This window comes from Helianthus annuus, chromosome 11 (genome assembly GCF_002127325.2).
Source record: "Helianthus annuus cultivar XRQ/B chromosome 11, HanXRQr2.0-SUNRISE, whole genome shotgun sequence".
Lineage (NCBI taxonomy): Eukaryota > Viridiplantae > Streptophyta > Magnoliopsida > Asterales > Asteraceae > Helianthus > Helianthus annuus.
Window position 1 is genome coordinate 137303510 of NC_035443.2, and position 17758 is coordinate 137321267.

General features: G+C 36.7%; 2 protein-coding genes across 2 annotated transcripts; one reads left to right on the plus strand and one right to left on the minus strand.

Annotated features, from left to right (window-relative positions):
* The first annotated feature begins 9419 nt into the window (after window positions 1-9419).
* LOC110885379 (WEB family protein At2g38370) lies at window positions 9420-12750 on the plus strand. Its single transcript, XM_022133073.2, has 2 exons — window positions 9420-9737; window positions 11162-12750. The coding sequence occupies exons 1-2, from the start codon at window positions 9537-9539 to the stop codon at window positions 12539-12541; spliced, it is 1581 nt and encodes a 526-aa protein (XP_021988765.1). The 5' UTR covers window positions 9420-9536; the 3' UTR covers window positions 12542-12750.
* A 2287-nt stretch (window positions 12751-15037) lies between these two features.
* LOC110885378 (CBL-interacting protein kinase 2) lies at window positions 15038-17239 on the minus strand. The gene is made up of 2 exons (XM_022133072.2): window positions 16669-17239; window positions 15038-16317 (listed from the first exon to the last, which is right to left on the minus strand). The coding sequence occupies exons 1-2, from the start codon at window positions 16946-16948 to the stop codon at window positions 15368-15370; spliced, it is 1230 nt and encodes a 409-aa protein (XP_021988764.1). The 5' UTR covers window positions 16949-17239; the 3' UTR covers window positions 15038-15367.
* Window positions 17240-17758: the final 519 nt, after the last annotated feature.

A 17758-nucleotide genomic window follows, 5' to 3' on the forward strand; every position in this document is an offset into this window, starting at 1 on the left:
ATTGAAGGGAGCGCTTGAGAGTAAGGTTAGCCTGAATAGTTCGATAGTATAACAATAAGTGACGCGTAAAATGAGAATAAGTGTTGGTGGGTCGGACAGCTGGTCGATCGGACGGCAGTCCGATCGGACAGCTGATCGTGCGAGTGACTGACCATTCGGATGGCTGTCCATTCGGACGGTTGTCCGATCGGATGGTCGTTCGAGTGGATTGTTTCTTCCTTTAGGAAGGATGTGTTTGTGTATGATGGTTTGACTTTTGAAGTTTTTTTGTAGCATTTGAAAACATTGAAGTACCTTTACCTTCCCGGTCGGTCGATCGGACGGTTGTTCGATCATCCGGCAGCCCGATCAGCTGGGCACTTTAGTGAGAACAAGTTCACAGCAGAATGTCACTCGATCGGACAGCAGTTCGATCGGGTGGCATTCCTAGTGCATTGAACATGTTGAAAAATCGATTAAGTGTTAAAGCCCAAGTATCTCATGATCTGAATAGTAATCCGATCGGATGGTAGTCCGATCGAACAGCAGTTCGTTCAATACTCAAACTTCAAAGATTAAAAAGTGATAAAATGTGGGACCCATAGTGCAAGCCGATCGGTTGGCCGGCCGTTCGGGTGGCTGTCCGTTCGGGTGGCTGTCCGTTCGGACAGCTGTCCGATCGGACGTCACTCCGTCCTGGTCGTCCCGTTCGTCTTACACTTGGTTGTTTTTTATTGTTTGTCATTTTATCGAGGCTTTTTTATAACGAGTCAAACAACAGGAAACTTGTCAATACTTGGTTCTCCTGATCGGACAGGAAATCACCCCAAATCCAATCAGTGAACTGTTTGAGACGGTGGTTCACATTTAACCCGAAATCGGTAAACCTCGTGGATAGGATCGGATCTTGGGCTAACGTAACCACAGATCGGGTAGTAAGTGGCATCAGTTCCGATTCTATCGGTTTTGAGTGCATTGAGTGTAAAAGAGTTGAAAGAAAGTTAGAAAACCATCTTTCAATCCTTTTCTTTGTGAAAATGTTTAGATCTATGAAAGATCTTTGATAGTTTATGTGGAAATCGGTTAGATCTAAGTTGTTCTTGGTGGATTGAGGCCAAAACATGAAGTTCTTCAAGAACTCATGATGAAGTCATCCTAAAACACCTTGAATCTTGGTGATTTCACGGTTAAAAGTTAAGATTCAAAAGATAGAAAGGTGTAGGAGTGCGTGTAGATCAAGGAAGTACAAGATTTAGGTCGAGATCGTACCTGAATCGAGAGAAATCTGAGAAAAGGGGAGGAGAGCGTGCTGTTCGGTCAGAGAGTTTCCAGAAATGGAAAGTGTAAAAGTGACGTGGGTATTTATAGGATTCTAAAAGAGGAAAAGGCTGGCCGATCGGTCAGCAGCTCGATCGGACAGCCTGTCCGATCGGACGGCAGTCCGAACGGACGGCTGGTCGATCGGCTGGTGGCCTGATCGATCGGTCGCCTGTTTTCGAGTGTTTGGTGCGACGAGTTTTGCTGTTTCGATCTCGATTGTGAGCCTTGCGATGCGATAGAGTTTCCTAGTCAAATTACTTTTAATCCCAACTACTCATACCGAGCACTATCTCTTCTCCACTAATTATCATACTATATCTACATACAATCATCCTTAGTTCGTATTCGATTTGCGATTGCGATTCGATTGCGATGAGTTCGATTACATTTTGATTGATCACCACACATTACATAAATAAACATGCACAAGTAACACATAAGGCACACACACACGTATAGTAATCACCAAAATGCGTAATTCGAGTTTGCGAGCGCGATGTTGATTAGATTAGATTGATTAGCGTTTAATTGACTTTATCGCATTGTTACTTCCTATTATTCACAGTCGTAAAGCGATTCATAGCGGTAAATGTTCGATTACTACGATTTTAATTGATTACTCCACATAATACAACTAACGTAAAACATAAAACTAGACTAACTACAGTCAAAGAAGTCAAAACAGGAATTAAGCAAGGAGAGACAGATTGCAATTAGCAATCTTTTCTTCCTTTGACTTCAATCTTGACTTTGACTTTGATTTCCGAGGCACTGGGGTGTTACAGTGGAGAGCTGTCACATCAAGTGATGTGACATGTGAAGGGTATTTATAGTGTGACAACCCTCACCAAATCAGGTATCCGTACGACATAATTAATATTTAATTACTGCTTAATTACTGTGCTTGATTGAAATTGTGGATAAACTGCTACCTGAATACTGATACATGTACTTACTTGCATCATACCTTATTTGTTGTCACTCCATTATTTACATACAGAACTCTAGTGACAACCTTGATGCACAAAAGCACAGTAGCACAATGAACGGATAACCCAGTAAACATGCTGATATAGCCAGCATCAGGCAGACACTACCTCTAAGGCCTGTATGAGCCAGAGATAGTTTACTACATTTGTAGAGAGTGTAGGGATAAGAGGGTTGTAGAACTGTGTCACTAGGTGTTAGTTATAGTGACCGGATGTGCCTAAAACGTACTCTATATACAAAATTCAGCACTTTAAATAAAAAATCAGCATTTAGCCATCTAATAAAGTGCCAAAACATGAGAAAAATATTACTAGACACTTTCCAAAGTGTCGGGAATAAATCGTGTCACTAAAAATAGTATTTACGACACTTTAAAGCTTTGTTAAGCACTTAAACGGATTAATATCCAACCGTACAACCGGGCTTAACCCGGAACATAAAAATATTGCCATCATCATTATTTTTCTTTGTTTAAGCCTGTTAGGGTCCCCGAATACCCTAACACCCGTTACAACTTACTACACGCTAGTAACCGGATTAACCTCCTAACTATCTAACTAGACCTTAACTATTTAGTTGGAAATGAACCATGAACACCCCCCCCCCCTTGAACCGAAATCGTCCCCTAGGGGACACCCTTTGTCCTTGCAAGATTAAAATAATCCTAATTGTCTAATATCTTGACAACACTATAACCTTTGGGTAATTAAGATGGAAATTGTCTATAAGTAACAACAATAGCACACCATAACCTTCACCACACATCAAGACTTCACTCCTCTCTCTCCCTCTCTTGACACTTTCGGCCGAGAACCACCCGCCCTCCATCCATCATTTTCGATTTCATTCAATCCATTCCAAGCATCTACAAGGGTTAAGGATCGCGTGTAAGGAACCTCGGTGCACTCGGATTGCGAAGGACCTCACTACATTGCTTTTATCCACTCGATTTCCGACTAGTTTCTTCCCTAGCCTCGAGCTAGTAGTAAGTGACTCTAAACGCCTTCTTGATCTATTCTAAAGTGGTTAAAATGAGCTTTGTCGGTTAAAAATCATGAACATACAAGATTACTTGCTAAAAGTTTACAAAAATGATAAACATGTTGGATAAAAGCAATAGAGTTGTGTAAAACTTGTAAGACTTGTTTTATTATGATTATTTAGTGTTGATCTATGTTAGTAGTAGCTCGGATCGTCATCTAACCCGGCTAAGTCATGTCTATGAAACATGACCTAGAATATGTTAAAGTATGAAAGAGGTTAAATGATGAACACTACTACATATCAAGCATGAACTTGTGTAAAGACAATCTTTCTTATGAAATAGACTTGTAAACTAGTAGATCTACGGATCTACAAGTGGTATTTTCAAAGGACCAAGCGTCAAAAGAAATCATATTTTCTAAACCAGGTTTTACATAAACAAGAGTGATTTTTGTAAACACACAAGTGTGCAGACACTTGTGTGACACAAAGTTTTGACAAAAGAACTATTTTTGTAAATGTTGACAAAAAGTTGTGGAAATTTATTTTCTTTAAAAACGAGACTCTCAAGAAACCGAGTTGATTTATACAAAGATCCACTAAAAGTAATGGAAAGTTACTACCTATTTTGGATAAACCACAAGTTCATGTATTTTTGCGATTTATATCTATTTTGGCTAGTTTGATGGTTTGAATATTGTTTATTGTTGATTGAGAAAATTGTTGTTTGAAATTATAAAAGAAAATGATACGCTTGAAAGCGTGGTCACCTCCAGTTACAGGGGAAACTCTGGCGAAATTTTTCCAAAAACCTAACACTTGCAAATATTTTCATCACAATTGTTATAAATATATTTCTAACTTGTTTTCAAAAAATGTAAATTTCGCCACGGTTTTATTTACGACATTTCTAAGTGTCGGAGGTGAGATTTTTACAAAATAAAACTTGATAAATATATATATATTTTTTTCATAACAACACTTGTGAGATTTTTATGATTATTTTGTGAACTATACAAATATTATTTTTAGGGTAAAAATAATATTACCGAATGTAATGATTCCAAAATAATACGAACGCCTTCACAATAAATATTAAGTTACAACGGTATTATTAATACCACCTGATCTTTAAACGTAACTTACGCATTTTCGGAAAAATACTAGTGAACGCGTATTTTGACAAGAGTATTATTTTGAGGAAAAATTATATGTAATGAAATATAATATTTTTGGGAAAAATATTTATATTTTGGAGAAAGGATTAACATATATTTTTAAGTGAGACTTAATAATATATTTCGAAAATTTACAAACACACATGTATTGAAGCCCCAATTCTTGGGAAGGAAAATATTTACCAAAGATTTGCAAAGTGTAAACACGAAATAGTTGTCTAACTATTTCCCAAAGACATTAAACCTTAAGCTAAGGCACGGCCGTCCGTCTAATAGAAGTTAGTACGTGTAGGTCGTCGCACAGCAGATTGATCAGGAGATTTTCTTGATAGAGACGCACCACTGTGAGTTCATGTCCCCCTTTTCTCTTAACTGTTTTCAGTTTTCTAAACTGCGGGGGTGAAATACATGTTTCTATGATTACAAGTACTTTTACATGGTATGGTTAGCGTAAGGGGGTTACTACTTAGATCATGTGAGTGGGTAGGCGCAACTTGAGGCCATTAATCCTCATTGTATGACCGAGGGACAGTAGCGGTAGATCTATCTGGGTGTAGCGAGCCCAGCCCCAGGCCCAGCAGAACGGACCTCAGGGTGACTTTGTGCCCAACGCTAAATCCGCTAGGTTTGAGTCTTCCTACTACACGTCACACATATCAATGGCCTTGCAAACCATTGGTGATCTCTTTTTCCTTATTTGCTACATACCAGGATTTTATACATACAAAGGTTTTATTACTCACTTACACATGAACTCGCTCAACAATTTTTGTTGATTTTTCCAACTTACATGCATTTCAGGGAACTTAAGATCTGGCGCGGTATGCTACATTTTCCCGCTGCATAAGAGTTTCGAGGTCATCCAAGTTTAGGGGATGTGACTTTTACCTGGACGAGTCACAGTCCTTAAACTGCGTTTATTTCATGTTGGTGTTGTGTCTTTCAAACAATGTTTTTATGTTATCAGGTTGTAGTGTCCGTTGCATGAGTCAACGCCTTAAGACAATGTTGTGTTACTTATGTTTTAAAACTTAATTCAATGGATGATCTTGCATGGTTTTATTTTCATATAGCTTTGTTATGATTAAGCTATGGTATTAAGAAGTCACACCAAATTAACCACGCTTCCGCAAAGCTAGGGTGTGACATATAGGGTTTCCCAAAAAGGAAAGTGCAAGGGATCGAGTGGGTCACCGATCGGATGACTGTCCGATTGGGTGGCAATCCGATCGGTTGACCATCCGATCGAGTGGCTCCGACAATTAAGTTCCGGCGTTTCGATTTGCGTGCTGAGTGTTGCGATGTGTTTTGAGTGAGTTTGCAATACGATAGTAAAGCACCACTCACTGTATCTAACATATAATCACTATAATTAACTTGCGTTTAGCATCTGCGATTCGATTGCGATAGAGTTGCGATTGAGTTCGATTTAATCACCACAACATAAACATAAATAAACATGCAAAAGTAACACATATGTAGCACACACACGTAAAACAATATCCATAACGCATAATTCGAGTAGCGAATGCGATTGCGATGCGATAGACGATAAAGCGATAAAACATGCGATAAATAGCGATTAAACCTCGATTATTAACAAGTACTTCACATAATACAACTAATGCGATAAAATGAATAGATTATCTATAAGTCAAAGAAGTCAAAACAGGAGTTGAGCAAGGAGTGACAGATCGCAATTAGCAATCTTTTCTTCCTTTGACTTCAATCTTGACTTTGACTTTGACTTTTGAAACACGGGGTGTTACAGTTCTTCTAGGGTTAGATTTTCGTCGTATTGTGCAAGATGAGTCTGGCCTTGTTTGTTCACCATTAATATAAATCTCATTCCCCTTTTAGCTTTCACAGTTCTCGAATTCTAAATCCAATTCATCAGTGTTCAATCTGCAAATTGTTCTCGATGTTGGTGGTGGTGGTTAGTGGTGGGTGGTGGTGGGGCCGGTGGTGATGGTAGATAATGGTGGTAGTGGAGGTGGTGATGGTGCCACATAAGTCACCAAGTCATTTGCCACGCCACATAAGCGTCCACGTCATATGCCACGTCACACTTAACTAACTCGATTAAACCACACTTAGAAAAAAAATCATGAGGGAAAATGTTTGCAAGTTGGAATTATTAGAGGGAATCTTTCAAGTTGGAATGATTATCCGGCAATAGGTCAAACTAAAGATTATTAAAATTCAATAACCCAATAAAAAACGACACCTGTTTTGAAAAGTGTGCTTGATTTTTTTTTTTTTTTTTTTTTTTGCAGATTTGATAAAATCTTGGGATAATGGTCTCTAATAATCCCTACTAGACGTCATTGACCATTGACAATCCCACCTTTTTTATTCCCCCTGACAGTCCTATCTTTCAACTATTTTTACTCCACCGGTCCTAAGTTAAAAAAACTTAATGGAGTTAAAAAGTTTCTTCCAACTACAAACTGGCGTTTTAGGGCTTTTGATCAGAACAAGGATACGAATCTATTGATGTAAAACTTATCTCGAAACGATGCTTCAAATGACTTGATTTTTGTTAATTGGAAGTTTAAACACCCGAATTGAAGCACCGTTTTCGTCATTTGGAGCACAATTTCAAGGTAAGTTTTAGATCATTCGACTCATATCCTGGTTTTGATCAAAAGCCCTAAAACGTCAGTTTGTAATTCGGTAAAAACTTAACTCTTTTAAGTTTTTTTAACTGAGGACCGGTGGAGGAAAAATAATTGAAAGGTGGGACTCTCAAGAGGAATAAAAAAAGTTAGACTGCCAATAACCAATGACATCTAGTAAAGATTATTATAGGCGAATATCCATAAAATATTTGTGAATCAAAATCAAATCTAAAATACCATAAATTTTGAAGGAAAATCCATATTCTAATAAAGTTGCATTGAATACAAAATGTCATAGTTAGTTAGAATATTAAAATTGGTGACAAACCAACCAATTTTGGTACCAACGGTGGGCCGGTGAGACGTAGCTTTTTGGCCAAACATGCACGTTGCCAAGATTTTCGACTCAATTTAGTAATTTCTATTTTTTTTTTAATGGTAGATATCCTTTTAATCCCTATTATTTGTAGAATTTGAACCCAAAAGACCCCTATCTTCTTAAATCAAAGGTTTTGTCTTTGCCAATAAATTACCACTCTATTGTTTTACTAATTTCTTTTAGTTTCAAAATTATGATCACTTTTATTTAAATTCTTATTTTTACCTTGAAATGTGAATAGATAAATTTGTAAATCCTTTAGTTGTTTCCTTCTCACGAAAGGTAACGCCACACATTTAAATTTCAAACATGCAAGAGTAAAAGGCCGGTGTTGCAAGATCACAAAAGGATAACTTTACTTGCATAGAACCGTAAACACAATGCTAGTTTTCAATTTTTTTTTTTTTTTTTTTTACAATCATACTAATGCGGGCGAGACGGCGCTGAGGAAGAAAGCTAAAATTAGATGAATAAGAATTTTAGTTTGTATCATTCTTTTTTCTTCACAATGACTTCTAAATCCGAAACTTAACACGTGACGGCGTGACCGCATTGCCTCACGATATGAAGAATATAGACATCTCAAAACAACATTTAATTAATTTTCATTTAGGGGATATTAAAACAACAGGATACAAATATCATAAATTCAAAAATTGGAGTATTTGATTGGGAAGATGATATTAGCCTAGGTGTTTAAGGGAGATGCATAAAGTCATTCCAGCTTTGCCTAGGTGATAGAGACTCTTATCTCTTGATAAGAAGATCAGAGTTCAAATCATGACAGATAAATTAGGATTAATTTTGTGTAATTTAAGAGTAAGGTTAATTGTAACATTTGCCATTCAAAAAAAGTCACATTATATGTGTTAAATGACAGGTAAAAAAAAGTATAATACTCAAGTAGATCACCTTTAATAAATAAAGACAAACATCTACAATGATGGTTAAACGAATATTGATGTGAAGAAGAGAGAAACCTCTACAAACGTGGAAGAGAAAAAGAATTTGTAAAATATTGCTCGTGACAGACACCATCCATTTATGTGAAAAGGTGGAAAAGATAGAAAATGTATTAGTTTTAGAAGAGAGGAGAGAGGAAGTGAATAACTCTAGATCGTGAAATAGTAACAATGTTGCTTGCTTCCAGAACGCTCCAAGACCTTGCGTTGGACCGGGAACTAGGTAATGGATGTCTGATCGGCCCGGTTCACCCTATCGGATCGAATTTGCATCGAACCGGGTGGTTGGACCGGGAACCGGTGGTCGGACCAGGAAACAGGGTGGTTGGACTTGATTTGTTAGGGGTTCAATCAGATTTTGTAAAAAAAAAAAACTAATTTCATACTATTTAATTTTATTATATTTATGTAATAATCCAATTCTTATGGCCCGACCAGTTGCCCAGTAAAAAGACCAATTCAACGTCTGGTTCCAAAACATTGCTCATAGCCACCATCCACTAAGACCGCCCGTAATGGGGCTTTTTTTTAAAAAAAAATTCAAAAAAAAAAACCGCTCGAAAACGCCCCCCACCCATTACACCCCGGCGTGATTAAGCGTTTTTCGACAAAAAAATTGGGCCGGCGTGTTTAAAAAAATGCCTAAAAGGGCTTGTGGCAAGGGTTGACTGACCAATGGGGCATTGTGGCATTATTTAATTTAAAAAAAATAATTGTGTAATTAATGGAAGGGGCGTTATTAGGCATTATTCTCACTACGCTACTTTTGCAAAACCGCCCAATAATGCCCCCATGTTGATTGGACTGCCACATGACAGAAAACGCCTAGTTAAAGCATCATTCGACAAACAACTACGCATGGTGTAAGTAATAATTAATTAACATTCTCCAAGTCAAAAGAATTATTAAACCCAAACCCTTTTTTAATTTTTTAATTTTGTTTTAGTTGTGTGGGAATTGTAGCCGTTTGAGCACTTTTGCCAAGATAAAAGTTACAGAATAACGTTAGACTGTCACTCTCACTTCTAACCTTCAACCTATATTTAGGGCTTCATCTTATTTCACTTCAGATCCAAACAAATCAAAACCCCACATCAAAATCTACAACCTTTTGTTTAATTTCATGGAATCTCTTGATTCGGATCACAATGTCGGACCTGGGTTTCCTCTTGAAACGGGTTCCGACCCGAAACAGAGCAATGGCGGTGGTGCTAGAGGTGAAGTTGACACGTCAGCACCGTTTGAGTCCGTGAAAGAGGCTGTGACCCGATTCGGTGGAGTCGGGTTCTGGAAACCCCATTCTAAACATCTTCATGCTTCTGAGGTATCTCTCTTTCTCTGTATGTATATATTTATGTGAATTATTATTGGTGTTGTTTGCTTGCTTGAATCATCATATTTTGTCATCATTTTACATAAAAAAAATATTTTTTTTAATTACCCTTTTGGGTTTGACCTCTGTGTTGAATTAAAAAGGTTGAAGCTTTGGTTCTTGTTAAACTAAAAGATATAATATAGTTGAGTTTGGAATTTGGAACCTATTAATGTTGACTTTATTAGTCAAACTAAAAGATGACATTTTGAATTTTGAATTGAATCTTGATTATGTGTTTACCAATTTGATTCTTAGGGTTGTCTGCTTGAATCACCATATTTTCTCATCATTTTGCTATTTTTTTTTTCAATTCTAGTCACCCTTTTGGATTTGATCTTTGTGTTTGGTCAAAAGCGTCTCAAGAAGTTGAAAACTGAGCCAAAAAGGTTGAAGCTTTGGTTCTTGTTTGTTTTAACAAGTCAAAGTACAAGATATACATTTGAATATAGAACCCATCAGTATTGACGAATTTGATATTGTTTGTTTCCATTTTGTAAATGGAATGTAAGTGATCCGAGCCTGAGCTCGTCTAAACCTGAGCCTGAGCCTGAACAAGAAATTTCGTTCGTTTAACTGCACAAACGAACATGAACAGAGGCCGTGTTCGTTCATTTATGTTCGTGAACGTTCGGTAACGTGTTCGTTTGTGTTCGATAGTTCATTAGTGTTTTTAGTTTTTATACTTTATTTATGTACTTCAATATTTCCGACAAATAAAATACTTAATAAGTGTCATTGTATTATATATTCTGCTCATGAATGCTTGTTTGTATTCGTTTGTTTCCATTTGTCTTCATGAACATTAGTTTGTACTCATTCGTGTGCATCAACGTTCGTTTTCGTTCGTTGCCTAAAATTAACAAACAAACACGAACAAGTTCATTTCCTTAACAAACGAACACAAACATAAAATCTCGTTCTGTAGGTGTTCATGAACAGTTCGTGAACACATATTTCTTAACAAACGAACACGAACAAAGTCTTGTTCGTGTTCGTTCGGTTCGTTTGCAGCCAGTGAGTAATTTTTCAAACTTGAGCTCGACTTGCTCATTATATATTTATAATCAGAGTAATTTACTTACAGTTATCAATTTATATATCTATAATTATAATTTTGTTATAAGTTTATATAAATTATTTAGGTATTTTAATCCTAATTTTATATAACAATAAATATTATGTAAACATATATTTTAATGTATTTAAAAATTATATAAATAACAGACTTGTTTACTCAAGCTCGATAAACTCGGGCCCTGGCTCCGGCTCGTTTATTAAATGAGCTTATTTTTATTAGGCTCGGGTTCGTTTAAGCCCATCTCGATTCGAGCCTTAGTTCGTCTACACCCTTCATATTGTTCATGTGCTTGCAGAATGACGGTGAAGAAGAGTTTGATGCAGCAAAAGCCGAAGAGCAGGCTGTGCAGTTAGCAAACGATTTGATGGTGAAAGAAAGGGAAACACTTGAAGTCTTGAAAGAACTCGAAGCAACAAAGAGTCTTGTCGAAGAATTAAAAGTCAAACTTCAGAAAGAATCAGCCGCAGTCAACGATCAACTGAAAGAAGTCAAAGAATCAAGAGATGGAAATGACGAAAACGCCCTTGAAACGCAATCAACTCCAAGTTTCATTCTGATGGAATTGAAGCAGGCTAAACTTCACTTAACAAGAACAACAAATGATCTTGCTGACATCAGAGCAACTGTGGAAACTTACAGCAAAATGATCGAGAAAGAAAGATTCGAACTCGAGAAAACCCGTCAGCGATTATCTTCAAGTTCTTCAAAAACGTCGTCTTTGAAAGACGTTGACTTTCCGAAGGAGCTTCATAGGTTAACTTCCGAAACAGAAGAGTTCAAGAAGGTAGGAGAGGTAGCAAAATCCGAAGTTTTAAAATCAATGAATCAAATCAAACAAACTAAAAGAAAAATCAAAACAGCCGAAATCCGTCTGATCGCCGCTAGAAAGTTGAAGGAAGCGGCTAGAGCCAGTGAAGCTCTTGCGCGAATTGAAATGAAGTCAATATCAGAAAGTCAAACGTTATCGGAAGGTGACGGTGTAACTCTTTCGTTTGAAGAGTACAATTCTTTAAAATCGAAAGCTCGAGAGGCTGAAGAATCTTTAGTTAAAAAAGTCAACGAATCGGTGGTCAAAGTCAACCAATCCGAGATCTTGAACAGGGTAGAGGAAGCAACAGAAGAAGTAATACACAGTAAGAGGGTTCTCGAAGAAGCGTTGAGTAAAGCGGAAGCTGCTAACAACGACAAGTTAAAAGCGGAAGAAGCTCTTAGAAAGTGGCGGTCAGATCATGGTCAAAGAAGAAAGTCAACGGTTCAAAACTCGCCGAAGTTCAAGAATTCTTCGAGTAGGAACAACGCTCGTTTGTTGGACGTAAACGGGGCCCATTTGGGAGGTAACGTGACGAATCCTATGTTGGCAGGTCCCATTTTGGCGCCCACGATGTCGATTGGGCAGATTTTGAGCCGGAAGTTGCTTTTGACAGAAGAGTATTATGAGAAAAGTGACATGAAAAGGAAGGTTTCTTTGGCGCAAATGTTGAGTAAACCTACTATTAATGGCGGTGGTGGCAGCGGCAATGGTGGTGGCGGTGGTGGGGGTGTTGATGGCTGCAGAGGGGTGAAAGGGAAGAGAAAGAAGTTTGGGTTTGGTCGAATTCAGTTTCTAGTGACGAAACCGAGCAAGAAGAAGAAGAAACATAGTGTAAGTCCACGCCTTTCGAGCACCACTGGTTAGAAAGTTTTTTCTGTTTCGGATCTGATATAACTCTAGGATTTTATTAATTTGTTTATTTGTTTGTTTTTCATGCTAAAAACCATGTTGCTTTAGATATTATTCGCTGTTAGATATAGATAGGCAACGTGATTATAATACCCTATCCCTGTAAAAATCGGTTGCATATGGTTATTGTTTAAATATATCAATGTTTGTAATTTTTCTTTAAATTTGTGTAAGGCTCAGACTATTTGGTACAAGGTTCCTTGGGAGGGTGTTCTTTCTGTGACCAACTTTGAGCGTGAGAGTAAGCAATGGTATAAACCAGAATTGTCGTCTGACAAAGACAGTGTATGCGTATTTAACATGAGGTGGTTGAATGCCCCCTTTGCTCGGTATTTACATACTTTTTCTATACTTAGACCCTCTTACCGACTCATGGATAATGTTTTATCCCTGGGACAATGGCCGGGTTGGTGGAAGTTCCCTTTTACTTTGACATGACGGTGATTAAATACACTTGTAGGATGCTTGATGCTTTGTACCCGCTTGGCCTTTTCCCGTTAAAGCCTATGGCTTTCGGCCAGCCTGGAGGGGTTGGCGCTCATGAATGGACCTCTGGTCGTGTTTAGACTTGTGGCACAGACTCGATGTTATCCCATCGTGTCCCCTCTAACCGGGCTCATAACTTCAGTGCACAATGATTTGTGTAAGATTGTCACCGCTGACATACATTAGTATAACACGATATAGTGAAATGATTTGAGTAGATGGTTGTGTGGGCTGTCGGGTCTGCTAGTCGTCTTTATCATGTGTTTCGAATGAGTACATTATGTTTAATTTCTTTACTACTTTTAAAGACTTTGTTTAGTAAGGAAATATTTCTTTACTACTAATTTTCTCCTCAAAGAATTTTCCACGGCATCATTTGATTAGTCCATTTGACTTTTTATATTCGAAACATTACTTGTTAGATAAGTTTCTTTCCAAATTTTATATTAATTCATTTAAACAAAAAAGATAGAAATTAATAAATATTCACACATGTTTTTTAGAACTGCTCAAAGGTTGAAATTTGTTTTATAAACATTATGATTTTTATAAACATATACATATATAAAGTCTTGAAGATATCTACTGTAAGCATTTTTACAAAACTCCATGTAAGTTCGTAAGAATATTCTTTTATAAGTATTTTACTTTTTATAAAACGTTGTTTTAAATTCGTTTTATTGCTTTTTGTCACTTAATATTTCATTTTTCATGAAGTTGGCTTTGTAGAGAACTAATCTTGACCATGCATATCAAGCGTCAATTTGTTGTTGAGAGTACTTGTCAAGTGTATGCACATTCCATGTGCGATACGGTAGAGTCTCTGTTTTGTTTCAGGCCCTACATCTGATATTTTTTTCATAAAATGGCCAATACACGACTCTACTATAATATGTTGCTCAACAAAATTCTAATATCGTTAAGCTTTTTGCGGTTGTCGATCGGAAATATTAACTGTAGACCATAGTTCAAAAGTAATAAAAGATCCCAAATGTTTAACAAAAATTGATCCATAGTTCAAAAGTAATAGAAGATCCCAAATGTTTAACAAAAAACAATACCTAGTTTGACCAAAAAATCCTAGAAAATTACTAATTTAGAATTTAACATTAGATAACCAACAACAATATGAGAAGTGATGTTTGACATTGTAATGCTATTTAATATTAGAAATCCTCACTTCGGTCAGTTATTGCCAAAATCCTATGTTCGCGGATTGTCCTCAAAAGTTTCTTAAATTGCGGTTAAGTATAACAGAAAGGGCCGGGTTCATAGTATAATGAAACTAGGCCATCATCTAGGGTCTCCATAAGATTTGCGCCTTCAAATTCTAACAAAAGTTTTTCTATATAATTCTACATTGGGTTTTGTTTACAAAAATTGAAGATCAAGTCATCAACACACTTAGTCTTTTATATGATTTAATTTTAAAGAAATCTTGTAATCTTGAAAGGATAGACTTTATTATCATCAATATTTATGAATCGTGTCAATTTTTTTCACACGGAACATGAAGATTGAATTCTACATCTTAACATTCGATTATTTCAGTTTAAACAAATAATAATGACATGTTGAAAAGAGCCCCTGTTTTACTTTCCACATTGAACCCTCAAAATGATTGAGTTGTTTTGATAACAGTGTTAAAGAAAATATAATTCTTTGAGATATTAAGTGACTCATCCATTCCCTCATAGATAAAATTTTTGTAGAATATAAACCCATGAATACGACTCATAGGCAAGTATCTTGATCTCTAGAGTATAACAAACATTTGTGTAGGACACATGAGCCATAAATTTGAGGACACATGAGCCATATGTAACAATATTTTCAATATACATTTTTGGCCTATTATCAAACGTAAGGTACCTATAAGTGATGACATAGGTTTTACTTTTTTGTAAATGCTACAAAAAATATAAACCGTATATTTTATAATAAGTATTGGGCCACAAAAATCAATTATTAGGACCACCAAAAACGTGTGTATTATAATATATTAGTTCACAATTCATATTTACATTGACCGAACTTTTATTTAAAATTTGAAGCTACAATTCATCCACGCCATACACATCCAAACCGTGTTTCCTTTATATGAGTGGTCATGACTAGTGAGTACAAAAGTTTAGGTATGATCATGTCCATCCAACTCACAAACCATTAAGTTACCCGTGCCCGTATCCGATTCAAGCTTGGGTATAAAATACCCGACCCCATAAAGCTCGCAAGTAATATCGAGCTTGTGCTATTATCGAGCCAAAAGTTTAGCTCAAAACAAGTCAAGCTCGATCATTCACTTGGCTCGGTTACACTTGTGAGAGCCGGTCTAATATGTTCACTCATGATCTCCCGAAACCCGACTCGATCACCCGCCACTAGCTCAGCCTCAATGAGATGAACATTGGGCATTATTTCCAAAACTTCAAAATCAACTACTAAACCACCTTCCATTCTAAGTAAAACTCCATTATTTTTCACCACTTTCATCTTCAAAATCTTGGCTACTTCTTCAAGTTTTGAAATAATTATAGATGCTGGCTGCTTTACCATGAACCTTACTTCCTTCTCGTCTTCGCCATTGTCGTTAAACAATCCCGACAAGTTTAATCCTCGCGATAGTGAAATGATATCAAACGCGTTACAGTTACAATTTCCTCCACCTCCATCTCCACCACCAGCACCGGTTTCAGTTATTACCGGTTCAGAAACCAAACCCGTGTTGAACCACGGGTGTTCTACAATATCCCCAATGCTAATTCGGGTTATTGGGTTCGGATCCAACATCTTTGACACCAAACTTTTGGCTGCAACAGGGAACGAATTCGGATACTTAAACCTTGCACCCGCAATCTTTCTATACATCTCTACCAAATTCGAATCATGAAACGGAAGAAAACCCGCCAAAAGCACAAACAAGACCACCCCACATGACCATATATCCGCTTTCGCCCCGTCATACCCTCTTTGATCAATAATCTCTGGCGCAACATACGCGGGTGAACCACAACATGTGTGAAGCAACCCATCTTGCCTCTTGGTTTCCGCCAATGCACTCAATCCGAAATCCGAAACTTTCAAATTTCCTTCATCATCCAACAACAGATTCTCCGGCTTCAAGTCGCGGTGGTAAACACCGCGACTATGGCAGAATCCGATGGCGGAAATAAGCTGCTGGAAGTACTTTCTTGCAGCATCTTCTTTCAGCCTCCCTTTAGCCAGTTTGTCAAATAACTCACCCCCTACAAAAATCAATGGTACTTGTGAAAAAAAAAATTTACCACAGTTACAAACTATTATTTAATAAAATTTTCTTCTTAATTATTCTCATTGTACTTATATCACCCTAGTTAAAAATATGATTTAATAAAATTTCCTTTCTATTTATTCTCATTGTACTTAGAGATTTCAGGTACAAAACTGGTCCATTAAAGCTGGTCAACAAAAGGGCAAAACCCAAACTGGTTTTGACTTTTTGTTGACCAGCTCGACCATTTCTTGGTTTGAATCCAATTTGGTGCACCTCTAACTGTACTTTTATTACAATTAACCAATAATACATAATAACTTACGGGGTTTTCACGATTCTGTACCTTTTACATACTCCAAAATAAAGTAAATTTTGGTCTTGCTAGCCATGACTTCATGTAACCGCACAATGTTTGCGTGTTTCACCAATCGCATCACCGAGATCTCCCTCTTAATATGTGTGATCATCCCGCTTTTCAGTACCTTCTTTTTGTCTATAACCTTTACCGCGACGCTCATCCCGGTTAAAACATTCCTAGCATGGTAAACTTTTGCAAAGTTACCATGACCCAGTAGTTTTCCCAACTCGTAACGTTGCATCAACACATCACCCTTGGTGTCCATTTGATAATATTAATAATAATATAATAATAATGGGAGAAAATGAATAAATCTTGATGGGTTTCCGCTAGACTTAATTGTCTAACGGTTGGTATGTATGCAATAGGAGAAACTAAAGAATTTATATGATATGATATGAGATGAGAACAAAGATGACCTGTCAATTGTAGATTTACAGACAAAAATGAAGTGTCAAAAATCAGCTTTATGTGTTTTATGGTGCAGGTATGTACCAGCGAGAGAGATCTAGAGAGAGAGAAGAGGGGGGGAGAGAGAAATAAGTGTGGAGACATAAAATCGTGCGGTTTATATATATAGAAAAAATCTTGGTCATTTATTTTAATTTATAATAATTAAAAGGATTACCTTTTCACTCGTTTTGAATAATTGTTTTGAATTATATTCACGTGTTTTAACGTGTTTAGGTGAGTTTTGTAGTTTTTATTTGGCCAATATATTTCGAGATTATTCTAATGTCAAAATTGAATATCTTTTTTCATACGAAATAATTATTGACAAGATTTTATCATATAAAAGTAGCTTAATTTGTAATCTGTTGAACTAACGATAAACATGAGTTATCAAAACAATCATTACACGTGTACGGACATAGATGATTTTGTATTACGTGGATTACCATAAAACTTTTTATGAATGGCAAATTCACGTACCCCTAAATTACTTCTAAATTTATATTATTTGTATGAGGATCGACTCCTCACCTCTTGAGAATCACAACACTTTATTATCATTAAGCTACATGCCATTTGGAATATAAACTTGGCGTGTAACGTTTGTATTGTATTCAATGAT

What these genes read in the sequence shown, in the direction of transcription:
- LOC110885378 (XM_022133072.2), bottom strand. Translation starts at nt 16,948, where the DNA reads ATGGACACCAAGGGTGATGTGTTGATGCAACGTTACGAGTTGGGAAAA. An exon ending in TATTTTGGAGTATGTAAAAG is followed by an intron (nt 16,318 to 16,668) that starts GTACAGAATCGT and finishes TGATTTTTGTAG; the next exon opens with GGGGTGAGTTATTTGACAAA.
- LOC110885379 (XM_022133073.2), top strand. Translation starts at nt 9,537, where the DNA reads ATGGAATCTCTTGATTCGGATCACAATGTCGGACCTGGGTTTCCTCTT. An exon ending in AACATCTTCATGCTTCTGAG is followed by an intron (nt 9,738 to 11,161) that starts GTATCTCTCTTT and finishes ATGTGCTTGCAG; the next exon opens with AATGACGGTGAAGAAGAGTT.